The sequence below is a fragment of the Rhinolophus sinicus genome, linkage group LG06, assembly GCF_036562045.2.
Source record: "Rhinolophus sinicus isolate RSC01 linkage group LG06, ASM3656204v1, whole genome shotgun sequence".
Lineage (NCBI taxonomy): Eukaryota > Metazoa > Chordata > Mammalia > Chiroptera > Rhinolophidae > Rhinolophus > Rhinolophus sinicus.
The window spans coordinates 3,095,859-3,118,458 of NC_133756.1; the positions used below are offsets into that span (position 1 = coordinate 3,095,859).

A 22,600-nucleotide genomic window follows, 5' to 3' on the forward strand; every position below is an offset into this window, starting at 1 on the left:
GGATTTACATTTAGACCCTTCTCTGTCTGTATGAAGCAGTCAAGTGCAGTACACATTTTCCTGCCATCCCAGGTGCTTTTGAGAAGAATGCTGGTTTTAAGGAAAATAATACCCAAAGAGACTAAATACAGCGTAAAAAAATGTTACCTCTTAGGATTGGGTGGATGTTACCTTTTAGGATTGCGTGGTTACTTAGCGGCAGATTCTGTTGCTCATGAGTTTTTTAAAAAGCATGTACCATTTGAGTGGTGGAGGGGTTGGCGATGCGTCTGTCCTTCCATTGGAATGTTAGCTCTGTCAGGAGTGTGTTTTCCTCTCCTGCACCCTCAGTGTCTGTCCCTAGAACAACGTGTGACACCTGCTAGAAGCTCACTACACACGTGTTCGTTAGTACATGATTTGGGCAAAGTGTACCCTAAAACTAATTTGAAAATTTTAAAATGTATCTTCATAACTATTATCACTGTAACTGTTATCTGTATTTTGGGGATTTTAGGAGGCCATATGAAGTCTCAGCGCAGAACTTTTATCCAGCAAATGATTTGGTTTTAAAGAGCACGTGATTGTTGTCTGTAGCATCTCCCAGCGTAGTGCGGAGAGAAAAGTGTCCCAGCTCACTCCGAATTGCTTTTCTCCATATTCATTTCTCTGTATTAAAATGGAGGAAAGCATTTAAATTAGAAAGTTGTTTTCTGTAGCATTCACTGGCACAAAAGCTTTTTCAGCATAGCAGATTCATCAATTCTAAAAGAAGTTAGTCTTTTTGTGGTAACGGAAATGTTCCCCATCTTAATTGTGGTGGTGGTTACACAACACATTTGTCAAACACAACATTTGTCAAACTAATTGATATTGCTGTCGATGAAAAACCTCCAGCCTAAGAGAAAGCTTATACGAGTTTATTTGAGCCAAACTGACGACAGTTGCCAGGAAGCAAAATCTCAACGGATTGAGAAAATGCTCCACAAAATGGCGGTTTGTAGTTTATTTTATACATAAAATCAAAGGAGGAAGGTTACATGAAATCCATTGGTGATAGACTAAGCGGGGGTGGGGTGGGGAGATGGACAGCAAAGCGGGGAAGTCTCTGGGATTGGACAAAAGTACATCGCAGAGACTGGTACCTCTTTCACTCCCATAGGTGGTACAGCATGGTGACTAGTTCTCATAGAGATGTTTATCAAGGGACAAGAATAATCAGGGATTCTGTACTTTCCTACTCTGGTCCGGAAAAAGGGATTACTGACATTCCAAGGATGTCATCTTAGGTGCAAAAAGACAACAGACAGGCCCACTGAAAGGCACAGATTAACTTTATGGAGGAAGCTAAAGATGAGACTTCCCGCCATGGCCCACTTAGTTATGAAATTTTTTATGCTCACGCCATCTTATGTGGTTATTTTCAGTCTCTTGAGCTTGTCAGGTTTAAGATGTGGTCTCTTTTCCATCCACATTGTACATCGGTTAATTTTATCGTGTATAAATTATACCTCAGTAAAGCTGATTTACAAAAAAAAGATGAACCAAAACAATAAAATCCAGAAGGTAAAACCAATTCCTGAAAAAAGATAGAGGATGAAGGGTTTTAAATGAAAAGGTTTTACTTTTAAAAGACATTAACATTTATATTCGCTATATTAGTTCTTGAATGTGATGGGGACTCTGACAAAAATTAACCTATTTTAAAATGAATTGTGGCTCTGGTTATATCCTCTTTGATTTTTTTTTTTTTTTTAAAGCAGTATTTCCCCAGCTCAGCTTACACTTGACTGAGTACACTGATCGATTATCTGGGGATTAACTAAGCCTTCTCATTTCCTGCTTTCCATTTCTCCTCTCCCGCAGGCCAGTGGGCCTTTGTTGTCTGGCTTGTGGACTGAGATAAGCGATCAGGGCATGTTTGTATTAGGGAAATGGTTGTAGATGGAACAGTAACAAATAGACTCCTAGGTATTAAAGGTTACAGTCTTTGTTTTGGTTTAAGTCAAAAGGAGAGAAGAATAACTACGATATTTAAAACAAGACAGACTAGTTTACATAAAGTGAAATAGGAAAAGGTAAATTTTCAGGGTTCCTACTGATCCCCCTCATCCCTCTTCTTTTTACCAAACGATTTGAATTTGTTTATTGGCAACTTGGAAATGTTTGCTAGCTGTTGTTAGGGTCCTTTAATTATGCAGCCTGACTTTATTTAAATCAATAATAATTTCCAAACCTATATTAGTGCTCCTCAAAAGTACTTACTCAATTCTAAAAATCTTCATGCTGCTAAATCGTATTTTATTTTACTGTGTTATCATCTCTACAGTTTTGCAGTTTCATTCAGAAAGCATTGGTACCGAAAGGTTGTGACCTCGAAAGAGGAATATTGTTGGATTCACTTACAATAGGTGTGTTCATCTTTATAAAAGATGATTCCATATAGTATTGTAAGCTAAATGTCATTTTTTCCCCTTAGAAGTCAGTGTTGTTTCATGTTGCCATTTTTCTCAGGAAGCAGAACCATTTTTGAAATGGCCACTAAGTTGCCTGGAATTGTAGATTGCTAAAGTTGCCCAGGTTACTATTTTCTATGTGCGTGCTTTCAGCTTAATAGATTAATCATTGTTCTATACCTTTTTGTACCTTTTTAGGCCTGTTTATATTTTTGTTTGAATCAAGCTTTAAAAATTTATGATGAGCTCAAATTTTAGAAAGAAAAATACCTTGAGGGGAAAGGCTTCTTAGATTTTCTTCTCTTTATTTAACAAGAATTTCACTTCCTACTCACTACTGGCATGTCCAATTGTATAAATAAAAATAAAGTCATCTATTTTTTAAAATAGTATATCACTTCAAAATGAATGTGTGCTTTAAAATCTCCAGCCATGGTTGTGTTTGGGAACATGCTTACGTTGTGTAAATTCCCCAAGTGCCAGAGGGAGGGTATCCGGTCTGTTTCTGCAGCTCCTTCACTTCATCCCCAGGCCGTTCTCAAGTACGGTCCATGGATCTGCAGGGTCAGGCTGTTTTCATAATCCTACCAAGACATCATTTGCCTTTTTCACTATCATCCTCTCTCTCGAGCATACAGTGGAGTTTTACACAAGCTAATTGACGTGTGATGGATCTCAATCAATTGAATGCAGAATGAGATACGAGAATCTGTTTACTTAAGCCAAACATAAGACATCTGTAAAAATACAAGTATTACTCATTTCCTAAATGTTGTTTAAAAAAATTATAGTTATCTGTTGTAATTATGTTAACATGTGGGGTTATTGTTCAATGAGTTAATAAAACATCTTTAAAGTTTTAAAAACTTTGATTTTCCAATTTAGTAAATATTGACAAGCTTTAACCCACACAAATAAAAGTGCTTTGTACTCCTCAGTAATTTTGAAGAGAGTAAGGAATCCTGAGTCGAACCAGTTTGAGAACCGCTTCTGTTGACTCAGTGAAATCTTTTCAAGATATTTCAGCATCAGTTTTTAGTAGCAAAATCTGTGTATCTTTAATCATGTTAGTAATCTTTACTTATAAAATACGTGACAGTTTAAGTTTAATTTGGGAAATTTTTAGAGAATTTTGGAAGGTTTTCCCCGCCACCCCCTTATCTTCCTTTTCACTATTGGAATATCTGACCCCATCATTGTTTTGTGATAAAGTGCTATGCTTTTCTGGGTGGCATGTGTAACAAGCCATTAACTCCCCCAGAACGAGTAAAATCACTGCTACTTTTACCTCTGTCACCAAACAACAAAGTATTGCAAAGATGTCAAACTTTATATTATTTGGGCTTGCTATATATATATATTTAAAGAACAATTCAACGGAATACTTAACTCCGTTTAGTAGGGATTAAGGACAGTTTGGCAATTTCTTATGGTGATGTCTCGGAACAGCTAATTTTCTCTTCTTTGATGGGGGAATCTTTTGGGCCAAATGGAAAATTTGTGGTTATGGATTTATCTGATATAATCACAGCTGTTGGAAAGAAGCTTTTAGGAAGGGATTTGTGATCAGTTTTGAGCAGCAGATTTTGGGGGGTCTAGTTATAGGATCTTAATTTATCTGTGAAATTTCAGCTTCCTAACTTGACCCTTCGACCCAAACCTTGGGATCTTTTAAATCTTGAACCTGATGTTTAGTATTTTTGTCAGGATGATGTGTATCAACAGGATACATGTGGGAAATTACAGGAATATCTTTGGGTTGGTGTATCTGTTCCCAGGTACGAAGGCTCCCTGTAAGTATAACTTGTGTATGTGACATAACTCGTTGTTCCGCTTAAGACAGCAGGGCCGGCAGAGGTTACCTAGTGACCCTGTCTCCTGTCTTACAAGGAGGCCAAGGCAGGGTTTTCCCAAGGCTGTCACTGTACTCAGCTCTGGCCTCGCCACTGCAAATACAGAAATCAGGTGTCTGAAAATTTCGTTGTTCATGCACAGTGTAATCCTAGATAGAATAAGCTAATAAGAATCCTGACTAAGTTTTGACTCCATAGTTAGCAGTTGAGAGATAATTTTCATGTACCTTTTTTGTCCTACCAAAAACACTGATTGAATTTTGTCTGGATTACACTGTAAAAATAACCAAAAAGCAGAAGTTTGTTTAATAAATAAGACATCATGAAGAAACAGTGATAAAAAGCAGGGTCCTGCAACCAAGATTACCCAGCAAAGCTATCATTTAGAATTGAAGTACAGACAAGGAAAAGCTAAAGGGGAGATCATCACCATCAAACCAGTATGTGTTTTTTGGAGGCGGGGGAAGAAAAAGTATGAATACTAAAATGGCAGTAACCACATATCTATCAACAATTACTTTAAATGTGAATGGATTAAATGCTCCACTCAAAAGACCTAGGTGGCTGAATGGATAAGAAAACAAGACACTCACATATGCTGCCTACAAGAGACTCACTTTAGATTGAAAGACACACAGAGACTAAAAGCAAAGGGATGGCAAAAGGTATTTCATGAAAATGGAAACAAACAAAAAAGCTGGTGTGGCAGTACCTATACCAGACAAAATAGACTTTAAAACAAGAGACAGAGAAGGACCCAGTAATCTCACTTCAGGGGGACGTGTGCATCCATACATTCATTGCAGCATTTTTTACTATAGCCAAGATGTGGAGGCAGCCTGGGTGTCCATCTATAGATGAATGGATAAAGAGCAGGCGGTACATATATACAATAGAATATCGCTTAGCCGTAAAAAAATAAAAAATGGAATTTTGTCACCTGCAACAACCTGGATGGACCTAGAGGGTATTATGCCGAGTGGAATAAGAGACAGAGAAAGACAAATGTAGTATGATTTCACTTATATGTGGAATCTAAAGAACAAAGTAAACAAACTCATAGATTCAAAGAACATTTTGAGGGTTGCCACATGGGAGGGATTGGAGGGGTTGGGCGAAACGGAGGAAAGGATTAAGAAGTACAAACTGGTAGTTACTAATAGTCGTGGGGATGTAGTGCACATCGTGGGAATATATATCGTGTCACATGGGTACTAGATTTATTGGGGTGATCACTTTGTAAGTTTTATAAATATCTAATCACTGTTGTACACCTGAAACTAATATAATACTGTATGTCAACTGTAATTGGAAAAAATATTATTAAAAACAGTGATTTTGAAAATTATTTCTGATCATTGCAGCCTGCGTTTCAGAACATTTTTAGTTGCATCATCTTTCTGGGGATTTGTGTGTAACAAGTTATTTGTACATCTTGGTTGTAAACACTAAAAAGTCATCTGCCTCCCAAGTTCCACCTTCTTGCTTCAGCATCTGATACAAAATGATTTAAATCCTCTTACAGAGACCCCGATGCTGATGCAGTCTCTTGAGAACAGTGTTTTGGATTGAGAGCCACAGGTTTGGAAAAGGAGCTTGTAACCTTGATTCTAGTGCCTAAAGCAGCTTAGTCAAATGGATGTGGTTTGATTCTGTTTCTTTCATCTGTTTATTTATCTTTAAAGAAAGAATTCCTTATGTTGGTTCGGAGTAGACGCCTGTGCAGTTCCAGGTTATGTCCATTTGCAAATGCCAATAAATGATAAATAGCCACTTGTACCACTCAGGGTTCTCTGGAGAAACAGAACTAAAAGGGGACACAACTCTCTCTCTCTCTCTCTCTCTCTCTCTCTCTCTCTCTCTCTCTCTCAAACACTTGATAGGAATTAACCATCACACCACTGAACAGGATTCTGTGTTAGAAACTCAAGTGGCGTGGCCCTCAGAAGGGACATGTGCTGCCATCATAGTTCTTTCCCAGGTCAGTTAACCACCGTTGGGCAGTGTGTGGAGAGGGTAACTCCTGCAGCTTTTGAATCCTTCAGGCCACTTGCACACCCAGATATACCTGAGAAAGTTGGGAGATGGGCATTTTAGGACAAAAGAAGGCCTACATTGTTTACTCAGTGGCAATATGAAATTTACTTGTGTTCACTCAGTGAAAAGGAAAGAAAATGTTTAGTTAATGTCTCAGTACATGAGAGGGATTTGTGCATTATAGTGTCATTATTTATACTCAAAGCCTTTTCTTCTCCTTTGAGAAGGCAACTCTAGAGTCAGTGTTTCAGCTTCTTCCCTAGTCTCCTGATACCCATGTGAGAGCAGAACTCTGAGATGGGTGGACCTTGGTGTCCCGAGCCCCGTAACCTTTTATGTTTTCCTGTAACTCTTTCATGGTCTTTTGAGCTGTAATGGCTGTAAAGCTATACTCACATATAGATACAGAAAATGTTACATTCCTAGTGTCTTATATTGGGGAGTAGATAGTGGCTTGAAATATCACAAGGTATTTCCTACCTGATTTCATTTTGATCCCAGTCAGTTCCAATGTTTATCCACAAAGTTGAGTAACGATGAACCTCTGATCCAGAATCCAAATCTTTTACATTGGATTCCTATGTGCCTATGGCTGGCGTTATCTTTGGCCTTTGAAGAACACTAACTTATGACCCCGTTGTCTGTCCCTACCCTCTCTCCCAAAGTCAGGAATGATTGAAACCACTAAGACTGTGCCCCCAGGGTCTTTGTGAGGCCGATCTTCCTAACAAGCTTCGCTGTGGGTGGAGGTGCACTCTGCAGGCTGGAATGCCACTTTCCACCAGCCGTGCGGCATGCTGGGAGAGAGGCCGTGATGTCACTGGTAGACCGTTTTATCCCCTCTGCACACTTAGAGCCCTAATCAGCAATTCACAGTTGGCGTAGTCTTTCTGAATTACACACCTCGAATACTCATATAACGCTCACACTATGACCATGTTGTGGAAATGCATGAAAAGTTTTTTCAAAAGGTTTCTTCTTCAGCCATACAGTATGCAAATGTTAAGCATTTCTACTCCCCAAATTTCTGGAAAAACCTGATTGGCTATTTAGGCTTTGTAAAATAAAAAACTTGGTCTGATTTCACCTGACTCTGAATCTAGATCTTTCATTATTGGAAATGTGAACTCCCAAAAATTAAGCAGTTAAAAATTTAAAGGTAGTGCCTCTGTTAAGTCTAGCAGATTATTTTGCCTTGGAGAAGTTTTTCATTTGATGATACCCATCTTCATATCCTGTTAGGTCATCTTTGGCCTTGATCTCACGGTCACATTTGGTAACAGTAGAGGAACTAGAGTGGCCTGTTGAAGGGCTTTGGGAGCCCCGATAATACCTGCCAAGACCTGGTAGGTGATTGATGGGGCACAGGTCTTTCCTCCATAATGCGGGTGAATTGGAAATTGTTGTTGTTTCCATTCTGGTTTGGGGGCCTCCGTATTGTGTAAAAGAATCGCTTCCCTTATCCTGTGGCTCATATCTGAGCTCCTACCCTTCTTCCTCCTCCCATTGCTCCATGCGTCTTTGTTGTTGTTGTTGTGTTAACACCTTCTTCAAGAGGATGTATTAAGACTGGTCCTAGGAAAGACTTAGATTGGCTCTTTAAATCACCGAAAGTACTATGTTAATAATGATGAAAGGTCTCTAGGATGGAGTTTGCCTCTTGGTCTTGGACCTTGACCTTGCATATGGGGCAGTCACGTTGTATCCTGTCGGCAAGGTGAGCCATGTCCCTTCAGCAGCTGTTCCTGCTCACCTGTCCCGTTGCTCTGGCCTTTCTTTCTCCCGGGTTCACCTTTGCCAGTTACCTCATTCTGAATGTCGAATTTCAGCTCTGACTTCTTAAGTCATTAATTCTCAACCTGTTGGCTGACATTCAAAGCTCTAGAAATCCCCGTTCTGCTCTCAGACACTCACCATTAGACTGTCTTTTCTAAACTCAGGTGAGGATGGACTTGTCTTTCTTAAACTCTATTTCCTTATACTTACATACGAGGTCTTACATTGCGAAGTAAGTTCGCAATCTCACCCTAGAAAAACTGCTACTTGCCTCATTGCTGAATATCAGTCACTATGGTCACCTTCGAAGGACTCCCCTTGGGAAGCTATGCACCGATGCCAGGGCCTAGTCCACCCTTCAAAGCCGTTTTAGAACTCTTTTGCTGGAATAGCTGTCAGAGCTGTCGTATTACCCTTGATGTCCTGAATGTCATCCAAATGTCTTCCTTTCAATATTTCCTTTATCTTCGGGTAAAGAAGTCACTGGGAGCCAGATCAGGTGAGTAGGGAGGGTGTTCCAATAGTTATTTGTTTACTGGCTAAAAGTTCCCCCACAGACAGTGCCCTGTGAGCTGGTACATTGTCGTGATGCAAGAGCCATGAATTGTTGGCAGAAAGTTCAGGTCATCTAACTTTTACACCCAGCCTTTTCAGCATTTCCAAAGAGTAAACTTGGTTAACTGTTTGTCCAGTCAGTACAAATTCATAACGAATAATCCTTCTGATAAAAAAATGTCAGCAACATCGGTGCAACAAGTTCGTGAACTTAATTGTCAGACCTCGTACATTCCTCATTTAAAAGAAATCCAGGCCAGGGATGTGGAAGAATCCACAATTTAACCCAGAATCAGCTGCCCCCCCACTCCTTTTGCATACAGTGATTCTGTGAAACCTTACTGTGAGCAGCAAGCAGACTGGAGGTGCTCCTGTTTGGTGGTTTTCAACCACCTGTAATCAGTCAACATCAATGTCTCCTCTCTCCACTCTCTCCTCTCTGTAAAGATAAAATGGTGGGAAAGTATTGACTTCCCAGTGGGCTCATCTCTTTATTCAAAAGTGGACCCCAGGGTGCCTTCACATAGGAAGCTTCTCACCACATTCTGTTTAAAATGTGTCATTTATAACCACTTTGACCTTTATGGAATTCTACTATTATATGCATAGTCAATAATGAGGCATATTTGTCAGAAATACTTTATATGCTTTTCGAATTGTTGCAAAAGTGAAGACACTTCCCCCTAATTTGCTACATGATTTATTTTTGTATTGCTATTACTAGCATGCTTTTGAATAGGAGAAAAGCACATTTATAAGCCACCTCGTATTATAGCTCGACTGCTCTCTTCATCTGTAAAGGAGTGATAGTAATATCCCACACTTATTGAAAGCCAATCCACTCTACTCACATTCGTTTATTTAATCCTCACGACCTAATGAGCTAGAGACTATTATTTTTCCTCATTTATATACGAGAGAATTGAGGCTTGGAGACATCGTTTGCCTGAAGTCACACAGTTTAGTAAGTTGCAAAGCCATGATTCAAAGCCAGGTGGTTTGGTTTGAATCATGTGATTTCCAAATTCACTTCTGCCTTTCATTTTCTGTGATTTTGAGCAGAATCTTTAACTAGTGAGAAGAAGCAGATGAAGAGCTCCCACGTTAACATTTGAGCAGCACCCTTGGGTCTGGGTGGTTTCGGTAGCCTTCCCTGAGAGAGGGGGTGCTCTCTGCTCCCTTTTGCCGTTCCTCAGAGCACAGCAGTTAGCTTCCAGGAAGATGACATTTTAATTTGTAAAACTTTGTTTAGGATGGTAATGTTAGCGGAAAACACCCACCAACCCTTTTTATCTACTTGGTTTTGTCTGGGGAAGAAATCTAAACGTAAGTATATAAGATGGACTGACACTCTAGAAAGCATCTTGTTGTGTCCCTTCATCTGCCAGGCTTGGTGACTCCAAGATCACCTCCAGCTACTAGTGACCTCAGACAGGACTCCCCTAGATTACCTAGTTTTCATTTCATGTCCTCCCAAATAACTCACTGCCTCCCTTTACAGATGTTTAACCGTTAACCCAATTCCTGACCTATTTAGGAAGGTTGTGTCTATCACAGCTACTTACGTTTGTTTAAAACTTTTGTTTACTTGCGTCTACCTTTGTTGTATCCCTGGAATTAAGATTCTGGAGGCTTTTTTAACGCAATGCTGCCACTTCCTGGTTATTGGGTAGTACTGCATTGGGAAATCCACTGCCTTTGTGAGGTGGAGTAAATCTAGGTACAAATTAACCAGGGTAGTAATGAGTGAGTGAGTGAGTGTGTGTGTGTGTGTGTGTGTGTGTATGTGTATTAAGTATGCCTGGGTCAGAAGATAGCATAGATATTATACCTCCAAAGGTCTCCAAAATGGCTGGCTTGGTTCTGAAAAATTGACACTGCACAGTCACCAGTTATGGCACCTTTAACAGGTTATTTCTGTTGCCCTGCAGGTTTTCAGACCTCTGAGAGGTGTTACAGAAATACATGAAAGTATAGCTTTTAGGACATGTTGCTAGGACTGCGAGTAGCTCTAGATCCCTTTGTGCTCTGTCAGGGAGCTCATGAGCGTGCGCATGAAGCATTCAGCAGGAGCTCCGTTACCAGAGATCACTGGCATCTCCGGGAAGAAACCATATTCTGGTGAAGAAATAACTCCTACAATTCTCAGCAGAGTTTTCTGTGAAGCACTGGTTACATTCACCTACTAACAGAGGAAACAATACTCTCTTGAGTACCTGCTGCTCAGTTCCAGATGATACTCCATCTTTTTAATCCTTCCTTTAGGTAGGTTTCAGTGTTCCCATTTGACAGGAAGGGTAGACTCAGAGAATCGTAGTGACACGCCAGAGTCATGTAGCTGGGAAATGGTGGAGCTGGAATTTGAACCACAGTGGACTTTTCCTGTATTCCTTTATCCGTGGTTCTTCAGCTGGCAGCGCTTGGCCAGGTTTCAGTATTACCATCCTGGTTTAGCTTTCATTCAAAAGGAAACTTAGACCATTGGTTTTCAACCAGCGGTAATTTGTTTCCAAAGAGGACATTTGGCAATGTCTGGAGACATTTTTGGTTGTCACAATGAGGAAGGGGTGCCACTGGCATTTGGTGGTTGGAGGCCAGAGTTTGCTGCTGAACATCTAACAGTGCCCAGGACAGGTTTCCAGCCAGATTTATGTCGACGAAGTGGCAGTAGTGCTGAGATTGAGGAGCCTGTGCTACACGGTATCCCCCAGCCCCAGTCCTGCCAGCCTCTGTCCTTCCTCTGGTTGGTTTCTTTCCGTGATGGGTGCTTTCATCCTGGCCTTGCTCTTTATCACTCTACCCGGGAAAGAAACCGTAACCTTTTAGCTGCTCTCCCACGTCTTGGTGTTTTGTACCTCACTACCTGTGGGTTTGGTCAGCAGTGGCGATACGAGACCCCATTTGTCCCCGAGTTACACACCCACTAAGACCAAACTCCAGGATTCAGGTTCTTCTCAGTGTCACGCAGAACATTTTCCTGTACTGCACGCAGGTGGACCATGTGCCTCTGGATGTGTCTCGTGTTTTCTCTCTCCGTGTGTCTTTCTCAGGTCTCTTCCTTTGCCTAAGAAAGCATCCATTGAAATCATTCCCATTTTTTTCTCAGGTCAGATGTTACTTCCTCCGTAATCCCCTGCTGGAAGTAGTTGCTCCTGTCTGTAAACTCCTCTATGTAACATTTATTCTTTTTATTTAACATACTGATTTGTCCTCTTTTCCCACCTGCAGTATAAATGGTGTAGAATTCGAAGTGCAGATGCATAAAAACTAAACTGTACCCATTACGTAGGATTATTCTTTGTATACAATCCATTTGATTCAAATCAGTAATGACGCCCTATTTTTGTAGGCCTGTTTGGCACAATTAATTGCAAAGTAAGAATCTTGGTGTTTATATTTACGTTGCAATAGACTTATTCACATTTGGGTTCAGTCAAGATTTTTGGCAGCCCCGCCCCTTTCCGGTTCTTTTAATGGCTCAACTATTTTGGCAAAGGGTTTTGTTTTTGAGCCTTTCCTGCCTTTTAGTGAAGACTGTATATACCTCGTTGAAGCAGAAAGCATCTTACTTCATTGAAGAAGGCTCATTGGACATATTTTAGGATTTAGCCATTTCCTTTATAAACATGAGCCATTTCTCAAATTGTAGCTCATTCATTTCTGACCCGCTGACTTGAGATGAGAAGTAGAAGCTGCTAAGAGGAGTGGTACTGCGTTCACCTTGGGGAGGTCTCTTAAGGCCCTCACCTGGGCTGGAAAGGTATTCGTGAGGCCACGGGAAGCCTTAGCGCGCTGCCATGGTGAGATCGTTCACGACCAGGGGCACACAGACCACCCACCTCAAGCTGTAGCCCCCAAAACCTTCCAATGGAAGGACGGTGTCGGAACCTTTATTCTTTGACCCAGGAGCAAAGTTAACTTTTAGGGATAACACGTTAAGCGTTCCACAAACATTTATGGGACCTGATCATCATAGAACTTGTCATTAGTCATAAATATTTATTACAAGGTGTTCTGATCTCTGGAAATTCAGAGATAAAAATAAGACAGGGTCCCTGCTCCATGACCCGCTCCAGGGCTCTCACCACTGCCCGTAGTTTGCTGTGTGTTTGCTGCGTAGCAATAACTGCAGGTAAAGTGACAGTAAAGTGGAGGGAGGATGTAACCCGGTCTGGGTGATTGGCAAACCCCGGAGAGATGACTTTGTGCCAGGCCTTGCTGGTAAGTTCCTTCTGACTTATTGCCCTTAATGGCTTGACAGTGTGCTAATACAGTTTATAAATATTTACCAAAAGGATTAAAAATTAAGATAGGCGCACGTATTCATGTAGTACCATGTAGTTAATGCTAAATAAAAACTGTAACATTGAATGAATTAGTTAATCAAGCTGGGGAGAGTTACAGGTTCAAGTTTGGTCTCTTGTTTACCGAAATGAGCAAGTTGGAGGGATTGTGTCAGAGGGGTGCTGTGGCTGAGATTGAGAAAAAAATTAGATTTGGCTTCATAATTGACTTACATATTGTCGTGGCCCTGGTGGTAATTGCGTCTCCCTCTCTGCCTGTCCACCTGTTTCCAGGGGCTTTTGTTTATGGGTGTGGTATGCAGCTGGGGGCCCTGAAATCCTGTTCCTAATGCTGTTAGATTTTCCTTTGCAGAGTAAGAGGGACCATCTCCTCATGAACGTCAAATGGTACTACCGTCAGTCTGAAGTCCCCGATTCTGTGTATCAGCACTTGGTGCAGGATCGTCATAACGAAAATGGTAAATACGGCCTTCGGCTTTGACTCTCACACTTGCTGAGCTGTGGGCAACGTTCTTGCTAAAAACATTCGTTAAATGGAGACAACTTCTATGAAAAGTTTCTCTCAGAAAGCTTTTGTAAATAAGGACATTACTAGAATGTTCATTTTATTTGCTGAGTTCTTTCATTATTTTTGCCTTTACAAGAAACAATCTGAGTATGTGCTAATGGCGTCTTCCCCATAAACTTGGAATAGAGATAGATCTTCTTTGGAAATGACAGTAATTTCATTTTTCATTCCCTTTTCTCACCTAATGATGAACTAATAATACCTAAAACCCTGCAGGGTTGTGTTTTCTTTCTTTTCTCCTTTTCAGTAATCTGTGTTACTGAACTTCTCTCTGTATTCACGGTTTTGAACTTCAGTTTTCAAGGCAAAGCTTTCTTGAATGTTTTGGAATTCAGCTTGAGTCTTGACTTTCAGAACAATAAAGAAGGTTGTTCAGAGCATCTTTTATTTTTTTCTCCCTCTGGCATTGTAGTTTCTACCCGGTAACTTTATTGACGCATGAGATATGCCCATAAAATGTATATTACATTTGTTCGGATGTATTATAGCTCCTTTCTATTGATTTTTGAAAAGTGCTGGGCCTCATGATAGCTGATTCACATTTGTTAACCCATTAATTATATGAGTTGTTAGGGTTTCTCACTCCCCACTTCCAGATGAGGAAATTGAGGCTTAGAAATGCTAAGGCGTTGCCAAGGCCACAGATCTTCTCAGTGGCGGCCCCTGGGCAGGGAGCAGCTCTGTGTCTGTCTCCGATGCCACGCTCTTCCTCTCTTCCCCACTGCTTTGGGTGATAGGTTTGAATTCAACAAACCAGGAGTCAGACAGAAGTAGTTTTGAAGAATGATGTTCTTTTATGTCTACCAGTTTTTTTCTCCTTTGAAACTATAAAAATTTCTGTTAAAGCAATTAAAGTAGGGTTTGTTATTAAAAATAGTAACTTGGTTATTCTTTTCAGTGGAAACAGTGTGATTTCACCCCATCCTGGAATATTTAGCAGTAAAAAATAAGATGGATAGGGTCACTGAATATTTAGTAGTTTACAAGTTGCTAAAATGTGTTAGTTGCTTCTTTTTTCCCATTTTGTATTTTGTGCTTAATGCCTTTTAGCAAACTGTGGGGCTTAAATAAAGGGTGTAAAACATACCCAACAGACTACTTTGTTCCCGTTATTTCTGCTGGACATTATTCCTCTCCTCTATTTTGCTGACCAGGCCTGGTTATTTCTTGTGCTTTCTCTAGTGGGAGGTGAACCTGAAAGAAAAATTTTGCAAAATTTTTCTAATTGTTTTGGGAAGCTCAATTTTAATTCCTCTTAATTAATTAATTTTTTGGCAGACTCTGGAAGAGAACTTGTCATTACAGACCCAGTAATCAAGAACCGAGAGCTCTTCATTTCGGATTACGTGGACACCTACCATGCTGCTGCCCTCAGGTAAGTGCCGGAGCCCTGATCTTTCCTGTGAAGGAGACGGCATCGAGTGTGGAGTTAGAGAGGCCAAGCTACCCAGTTCTCTTCTGAGCATTATGACACCGATCAGGTTACTTCTGTGGCCTCCGGAAGCTACTATTCCAGTGTGAACTTGGGACGGTTGGGATTTCGGAGGTGGCCTGTATCTTCACTAATCTGCGTGTGTATGTGGGGCGGGGGGGGCTTTTTTTTTTTTTCTATTTCATTTTTTTACACCCTTTCTATAGTTTTATGTCTTTATTTACTTGAAAATTATTATCCTGGTATTGGTTGTTAGTATTTAGGGTGAAGTATTATGATGATCTGCAGATTATTTCCTAAAGATTCAGTCACTGCCACTAGAAAAGACAGATAATGACATGGAAGAAAGAAACATGACGGCATGTAATTAATTGACAATCTAGGCAAAGTTTGTAGAAGTGTCATTGCCTGTTCTTTCAATTTTCTGTATGTATGATAAATTTTCTACTAAAAAGCTTAAAGGTAGGGAGAATATATTGAAAACTTCATTCAAGGCAGAAGGTAACATTGCCAACTAGTCTTAAAGTCTTAGGCAGTTATGCTAAAAAGTGCCAAAAAGTGACCAAGAGCCCCTGCTTTGTACCCTCTGGTGTTTTTTTTTCTTCTGTCTCTTTCAAGAAAAGGACACACATATATTCTGGTATATTTTGTATGTAAGTGGAAGACTTTGAGCTTCTTAAGTGGTAGAGGAAGTAAGACAAATAATAACTTTACCCACTGGAAATTATAAAGTAGAACTACTTTCTTTGTTAAAGAATATGGTTTTTAAAAAAGGCCATAGGGATATACTGGGTTTTAGCTTAGCTACAATGAGATACAGTAATTTCTCTATTATATTGTTCAGATGGTATTCAGTAAAACCATCTGGAGTCTCTTGTGCAAAGCTACATAGCCAAAGCCAATTATTTCAAGGCAAATTAGTAGCAACTTTAATATAGGGCAGGTTTTGGCAAACTTTGGGGGCCCAATAATCTTTCCTATGGTCTGTGTCACAGCTGCTCAGCTCAGCCGTTGGAACACAAAAGCCACAGGCAACACACACGAGGTGGCTGTGCTCCAACAGAACTTTTTATGGACACTGAAATCTGAATTTCATTTACTTTCCACATGTCAGGAGGTGTAGTATTCTCCTTTTGATTTTTTTAGCCATTTAAAATGTAAAAGCTATCCTTAGCTGTTGGGTTCTACAAAAACAAGCGGTGGGCCAGACTTGGCTTGTGGGCCATGGTTTGCCAAACTCCGCTGTAGAGGAACGAGTGTACGTGGTTAGGTTGGGCTTCCTGCAGGACCTCAGAGATACGTTGGGAGGATTCCCGTGGTGTTTTACAAAGTTCTTCCAAAACTCCCACAGGCTTTTTATGTTTTTGTGGCAGTGGCTTTTGAATCTTAAAGTCACATGCTGAACAAAGGAAGTTAATGGAAGATTTATAGAACTTGAAATAATTAGCTAAGACAAATGGCTTGATCCTGCGATTATTTCTTACCCTGCTTTGCATGCTTTCCCCCTCCTCTTCCCGTCTGATTTCATTGGTTGAAATAAATTATTTTAAGCAATTTAGAGTTGAAGTTAAAACAAATAAATATTTGGGATAGATGTGTAATTGGTTATTCAATATGTTTTCACAGCATTGCCTAAAATGACTATATTTGTATATTTATCAGAGGCTATTCAGTTTTATAGTGTTTTTTTTTTTACTATATTAGCATTTTTAGAAGAACCAGTTGTCCCAGATCATTCTAGCTGGAGCCAGATGAATGTACTTTTATTAGGTGTACAATGATATGTTTCTGGAGATGTGTAATTGTATAGGTCACTGTGCCTTCACAGGCCACTCAGGGCTGGAGAGCTAACGTGGCCATTCCTTACCTCCTTTCACTGTATATGACCAGAACCCTTATTGATTGGTTTTTTTCTCCTGTGGTATTTTCTTTAAAGTGCCATAAAGTGGTTTTATAAAGCTGTCATCTTAAATTTGATTTTGTTAGCTTCAAATGGAGTATATCTTGTGTGACTTAACAATTGGCTTGGTTTTTTCTTTCTTTTCTTCTTTCCAAATACACCAGATGATGGTGGTCACACAGTTACTGGAAGATCTGCCCAGCAGGTGCTCAGTAAATGCAGAGGGGGCAGAAACGTGCACACATTTTAAGAAAGGAAAAAACTATTAAAATTGTAATACTAGTATATATTGATAACAAAAGATGAATACAAGTCACGTTTGACTTCTGCAATGACAAGAGGCGCTCAAAGTGGTTCCCATCAGCGCCCAGACACTTCTGATGACAGTGAACACTGTTTGGTAGACTCCTGTGGCGAGCGTGTAAACGGTTCCAACGCCACAGCAGGAGCAGCAGTACCTGTTGCTGGGCGAGGCCGCCTGGATCTTCCCGTGTGCACGTCACACACAGCACCGTGCGTCTCAGACTTACCACGGATGCGTGCAGCTGTTAGGTGTGTGGGAGGTTCTGCTGCACACTCACGCCTCCATTGTTGTTGTTCTTCCACAACGTTCTCGAATTTCAATACCACTTCAAAAGGGTCTTGCGCTCCTCGACCGACAACCGGGCTTCCACCATTTTCTTTGACTGGCCTGCCTGGCGCATGGTGACGCTGGCATTCATTTGATTAACGCCATCTTTTGAGTAAACTTCATACGACACATTGCTACGTAATTCAATTCAATTTTGAAAAGTAATACGTAGATAACATCTCTCAAAATGTGTATACATTTTTTGACACCTCCGGTATGTGTATGTATTGACATCTGCCCACATCCAGAGCTCATCTCTATGGGTCTTACTGTTGCTTGGTAATCTCACCTGGTTCTCAGTGGCAGGTTGCTCACCGTAAGGTCAACTTCGGTAGAAGCAGAATTGAATGGCAGTACCCCCAGGAATCTCTATTTGTTCCTTTTTTCTTCACCAAAGCAAGATTACTTTTAATATATTGGTGGGTGGGGAGTGAAATTTCTCCCAATTTTTCCTTCACCATTTATCCACAGAAAGAATTTTTTCTTTCTCCATTGTTATAAAGCAGTACTGCCAAAAACAAGTTCAATTTTGAGAGAGACAAATAACCCGTAGGCATGAAAGAGGATCAGATGACTGGACTGAAAAACAACATGCAGGACAGAAAGAAAAAGCCTGATAGTGTTGGTGCCGAGCACCATTCTTCTCACAGCTCCACGTGCTCAGTTGTCTGGATCCATTGAGCTACCAGTAACTGGGGGCTCTTGCCATTTCACTGACTCAGGAGAACACGGGTATAGCTTTGTCTTGCAAGCTGGTGCTAGGCTGGGTTATAAAGGAGAGAGAGCTTTGTCCTTTAGCCATCAGGACTCAAAAGGAAAACAAAATCCCTCTGCAGCCTCCCTGCGTAAACTGAAATTGTAGCATTTCCTTACTTGAAGTAAATTTATCCCCAGAGAGACTGGGGGACCTTCCCAGGGCTAGAAATCTGTGTTTTAGCCACATCATGGCTCTGCTGCTGCTGTGAAGTCTGCCCTCCCTTTCAAGTGAAGTTTCTCCAACTGTTTCTTTTATTCATTACATTTATCAATAACCATATAGTGAAGTTAATACCTTGAGTAAAGTACTTTTGAGTTCTCTTTCTTTCCAGTATTTTTGGCTGATACTGGTAAAATAGAAAAAGCACCACATTTAAATTAGAAGACTTGAGTTTGGATCCTGGCTCTGCTGCATAGTTTTGTGACCACGGCCAAGTTTGTTAACCTTTGCGGCATCTTTTTGACAAACTTATTCCAGGTCACACGATTAAGTGACAGAACCGTGAACCAAACACACATCTTCTGGTTCACACATCATTCAATAAGGTAAGAGGCGTAAAAAAGTCTCCGAGTGTCTCACTCAGTGGCGTGAGTTTGCTTACGCTCATCAAATCTGAATTGGGTTCTTAAAAGCGTAAAAGGGAGAAAATAACAAGTGACATTAAATGTAATTCTGTATCGATTTACTGATGTTACAGTTACTTAGCATCCATTTAGTTTCGTTTTCTGTGGGTTATTGGATGGATTGATTGGATCCAGACTGCGTCAGGCATGGGGAGAAGAGCTTAGGTAAAGGAGCCGTCTCCTAGATGCTCTAAGAATGAGCAGGTCAGCTGGTTCCGAGAGTGAGCAGGTAAGTTTTATTAAACTAAATAAAAATTGTAGCTTGCAATTTATTTGCTGTTACGTTTTATACCTTAAGGGTAATGTTTTAGTGATGATCAAAGGATCTAGAGCAATTGCTGTGTTGAGGGGACTGCGAACATGAACCTGGGCAGCCTTTTCAGGTTTGCTGTGTCCTTGTAACAGTGAATTAATTCTCTAGGAATGATTGTGGGGGGCAGCGTAGGGGATCAGAGACCTGTCATCGGCTCGAGGGCTGTTTTCCAACTCTCTGAGGATCTGCTTCCTGCTTCCAGTGATCACTGGAATGAAAGTATCCTACGATAGGTCAGGTTAAAAGCTATCACCTTATGGGGGATTCTTGTTATAGGAATATGTTTCAGAGGGAATTTTCTCGAAGCCCAGGGTCAAGAATCCCTAAACTAGCTCTTTAGGGCTTCTAATCTCCTTCTTTTCATCCCAAATTAATTTATCTCCTTAGTTTGATATAGGCAGCTAGGATTATATATGTGTAGGGATTGAAATTGATTAATTACATTTTTGTACAGCCCCCCGCCCCCCACCTGTCCTTAGCGTTTACAAAATTCATTTAGCTTCTGCAAGTTCCCTAAGGAGTTTCATGATGCCTCAGATCTCTTAGTTTTGCAATTTAAGATTCATTTTCTGGTTCTAATCTACTGTTGTTTTTATATGTGAAATAACTTCAACCTACACCATTTTTATTGTTTTGTCTATACATAGTTAGAACGTCATTAGATACCGTAACTTACCGGTCATCTTATGTATTTATTCATTCATCATTTAACACGTTGAGCCACTAGTAGGGAAGGCTCTAGGGAGCACCTCACTGGACAGCACACCCTCCCTGCCCTGAGTACTTCATAGTCTTTGAAAAGTTCTTCTATTTGGAACTCCGTTTAGACACACAGAAAAATTGCAAGGACTGAGTTTCCACATATCCCTTCCCCAATCTTCTTCCATGTTAATGAACATCTTATGTAACTGCAGTACAGTTACCAGAACCATTAACCTAAACACCTATTTGAATTTTATTAATGTCTTAGTTTAGGCTGTGATCACAAAATGCCACTGACTAGGTAGCTTATAAGCAACAGGAAGTTATTTCTCCTAGTTCGGGAGGCTGGAAGCCCAAGCGCGGGTGCCAGCACGTTTGAGATCTGGGGAGCCCTCTTTCTGGTTTGTACACAGCCGACGTCTGTGTCCCTGCATAGCAGGGCAGAGGGGAAGCCAGCTTCCAGTCCACCACCCCAAGACGCGTTTTTCTCCTTCCTCTTCCCTTCATTTGTGACTCTTCCTTCAACAGTGAACAACTCAGTTCTTATTGTGTAAAATATATTTACTTATTTTTATGCAGTGCTAGAATACACATAGCGTAGTTTTGGAATTTAGAACCCATGTCCTTGTGAGAGCACATTGACTGGCTAAATGTGTGTCTTTACTCTTCCAGCGTATAGGCGAGATTCTCTTTTCCAAAGTTAACTTGCTTCGGCCAGTTCTGTCCTCGCACACCTCCTCACCTGTGGCTGTGCTGTTCATTTGTAATGCAGTTGGGTTCACTTGTGAGGCTTGGCATTCCGTTTTCGGTTCCTCCTGGTTGATTGGGACTGTTTGTTTATGTTTTGGGTATGTGAGGGTATTTGTGCTATGGCTGTGGTTCCAAGGCTCAGAGCCACACACCTTCAGTCTTCAGCCCTGCTCTCAGGTTCCCATCCCCCACTTCGTTCTCTCTTCCACACACCTGCTATCGGTAGTCAATGGATCCCTTCTTAGTTTATCCTTCTTGCATTTTCTTTTCACTGCATAAAAATAAGTAAATGAGCAAATACCCGTACATGTCTGTCTTGTTTTTTTTACAACCTCTTCTTTCTTACCTGAAGGATAGTGTACTGTAGATAACTTTTTTGCATTGGACTTTTTTCACTTAGTGGTGTGTGTCTGGAAACTGCTCCATCTCAGTGCATAGAGAGCTTTTCATTCTTTCTTTCTTCTTCTTCTTCTTCTTTTTTTACAGCTGCATAGTACTCCATTGTGTGGGTGTGCCATAGTTTGTTCAGCTATGGTATATAGGTGTGTATGGGCGTTTCGGTTGTTTCCAAGGTGTTTCCATTATAATAGATGCTGCAGTGACTATCCTTGTGCATATGTATTTCCTTATTGTCGGATGTGTGTCTTCAGGTGGATTCATAGGCGAGGGATCGCTGGGTTGAAAGGTTCATGTATATGTGATTTTCTTCCAGAAGTCATATACCCATTTGCCATTTGCATTCCCTTCAACAATGTATAAGACTTCCGGCTTTAGCAACAGAATGTTACCTTTTTTTTTTTTTAAAGTTTGCCAGCCTGTTAGGTGAGAAATAGTATTTCTTTGGTGACTCATCTGTTCATGTCTTTTCTATTGGGTTTTTGTCTTTCCGTCTCTCACTTTTTAGAAGTTCTTCATATGTCTGTTGTATATGTAGCAAATATTTTCTCTCACCTCTGTCAGTTTTCTTTCAATTCTATGGTTTGTTTTTCATTATACAAAGGTTATTTTTATCCAGTCAAATGTATCAGTCTTTTTTTTTTTTTAATTCCCTCAGGACTCTCTCTGAGTCATAGTTACAAAGCCATTCCCCTACACCGAATTTAAAGAGGAATTCTACCCAGTTGTCCAAGCACCATTTATTTAAAAAGTCTGTTTTTCTCTCAGCAGTTTAGATGCCACCTTTGTCATATGTTATTTTCCATGTGTGTTCTGGACTTGCCATTGTGTTTTCTATTGTCTGTAGATGTGCCAGCACCACGCTCTTTGAAATATAGGGGCTTTCTAGTATGTTTTAATGTCTGAGAGGGCCAGTTTCCCCCTTTTCAGTTACTTGTTTTTCCATGTGAATCTTAACTGTTTCAGTCCGTAAAATAGATAGTTGGTATTTGTATTAGGATTGTATTGAACTGTAGATCAAGCTGTGGGGAAATGCCATGTGGGGAAATACCACGTAGGGAGAGTTTTTCCATCCCAGAGCAGGGACGTTGTTTTCATTTGTTCATGTTTACTTTTATGTCTGTCAGGAGGGTTTAAGAATTTTCCTCATAGAGATTTTACCATTCTTGTTACATTTATTTCTATGTGTTTAATCTTATAGGCATGTATTAAACTCTATACCCTAATAATAGAGAATACACATTCTTCTGTATACCTTTGCATATTCTTAAAAATTGATCATATATTAGATCACAAAGAAAATATCTGATTAAAATGCAATAAAACTATAGTTTACAAACAAAAACAAAAAACAGGGAGGCCATTTTACCTGGAAATTTAATACATCCTATTGAACAACCCCTGGGTATAAGGGGAAACACACACTAAAATTAAAGAAATTTTTAAAAATGACAATGAAAATACGATATAGCAGAATCCATGGCATGCATTTAAAGTAATTAGAGGAAAACTAGTTATAAACACACTGATTTAAATGAAAAAATAAAATTAAATGAATTAAGTTCCCA

At 40.2% G+C, this 22,600-nt stretch overlaps 1 protein-coding gene across 5 annotated transcripts in view; it reads left to right on the top strand.

Moving 5' to 3' along the window:
* RERE (arginine-glutamic acid dipeptide repeats) overlaps positions 1–22,600 on the top strand; it is a 389,301-nt gene that overhangs the window by 221,329 nt on the left and 145,372 nt on the right. For all 5 annotated transcript variants that reach the window (XM_019746719.2, XM_019746720.2, XM_074334103.1 and 2 more), the window contains 2 exons: positions 13,313–13,418; positions 14,807–14,903. In XM_019746719.2, the coding sequence (XP_019602278.2) occupies positions 13,313–13,418; positions 14,807–14,903 (203 nt within the window). The remainder of the gene's footprint in view (positions 1–13,312; positions 13,419–14,806; positions 14,904–22,600) is intronic.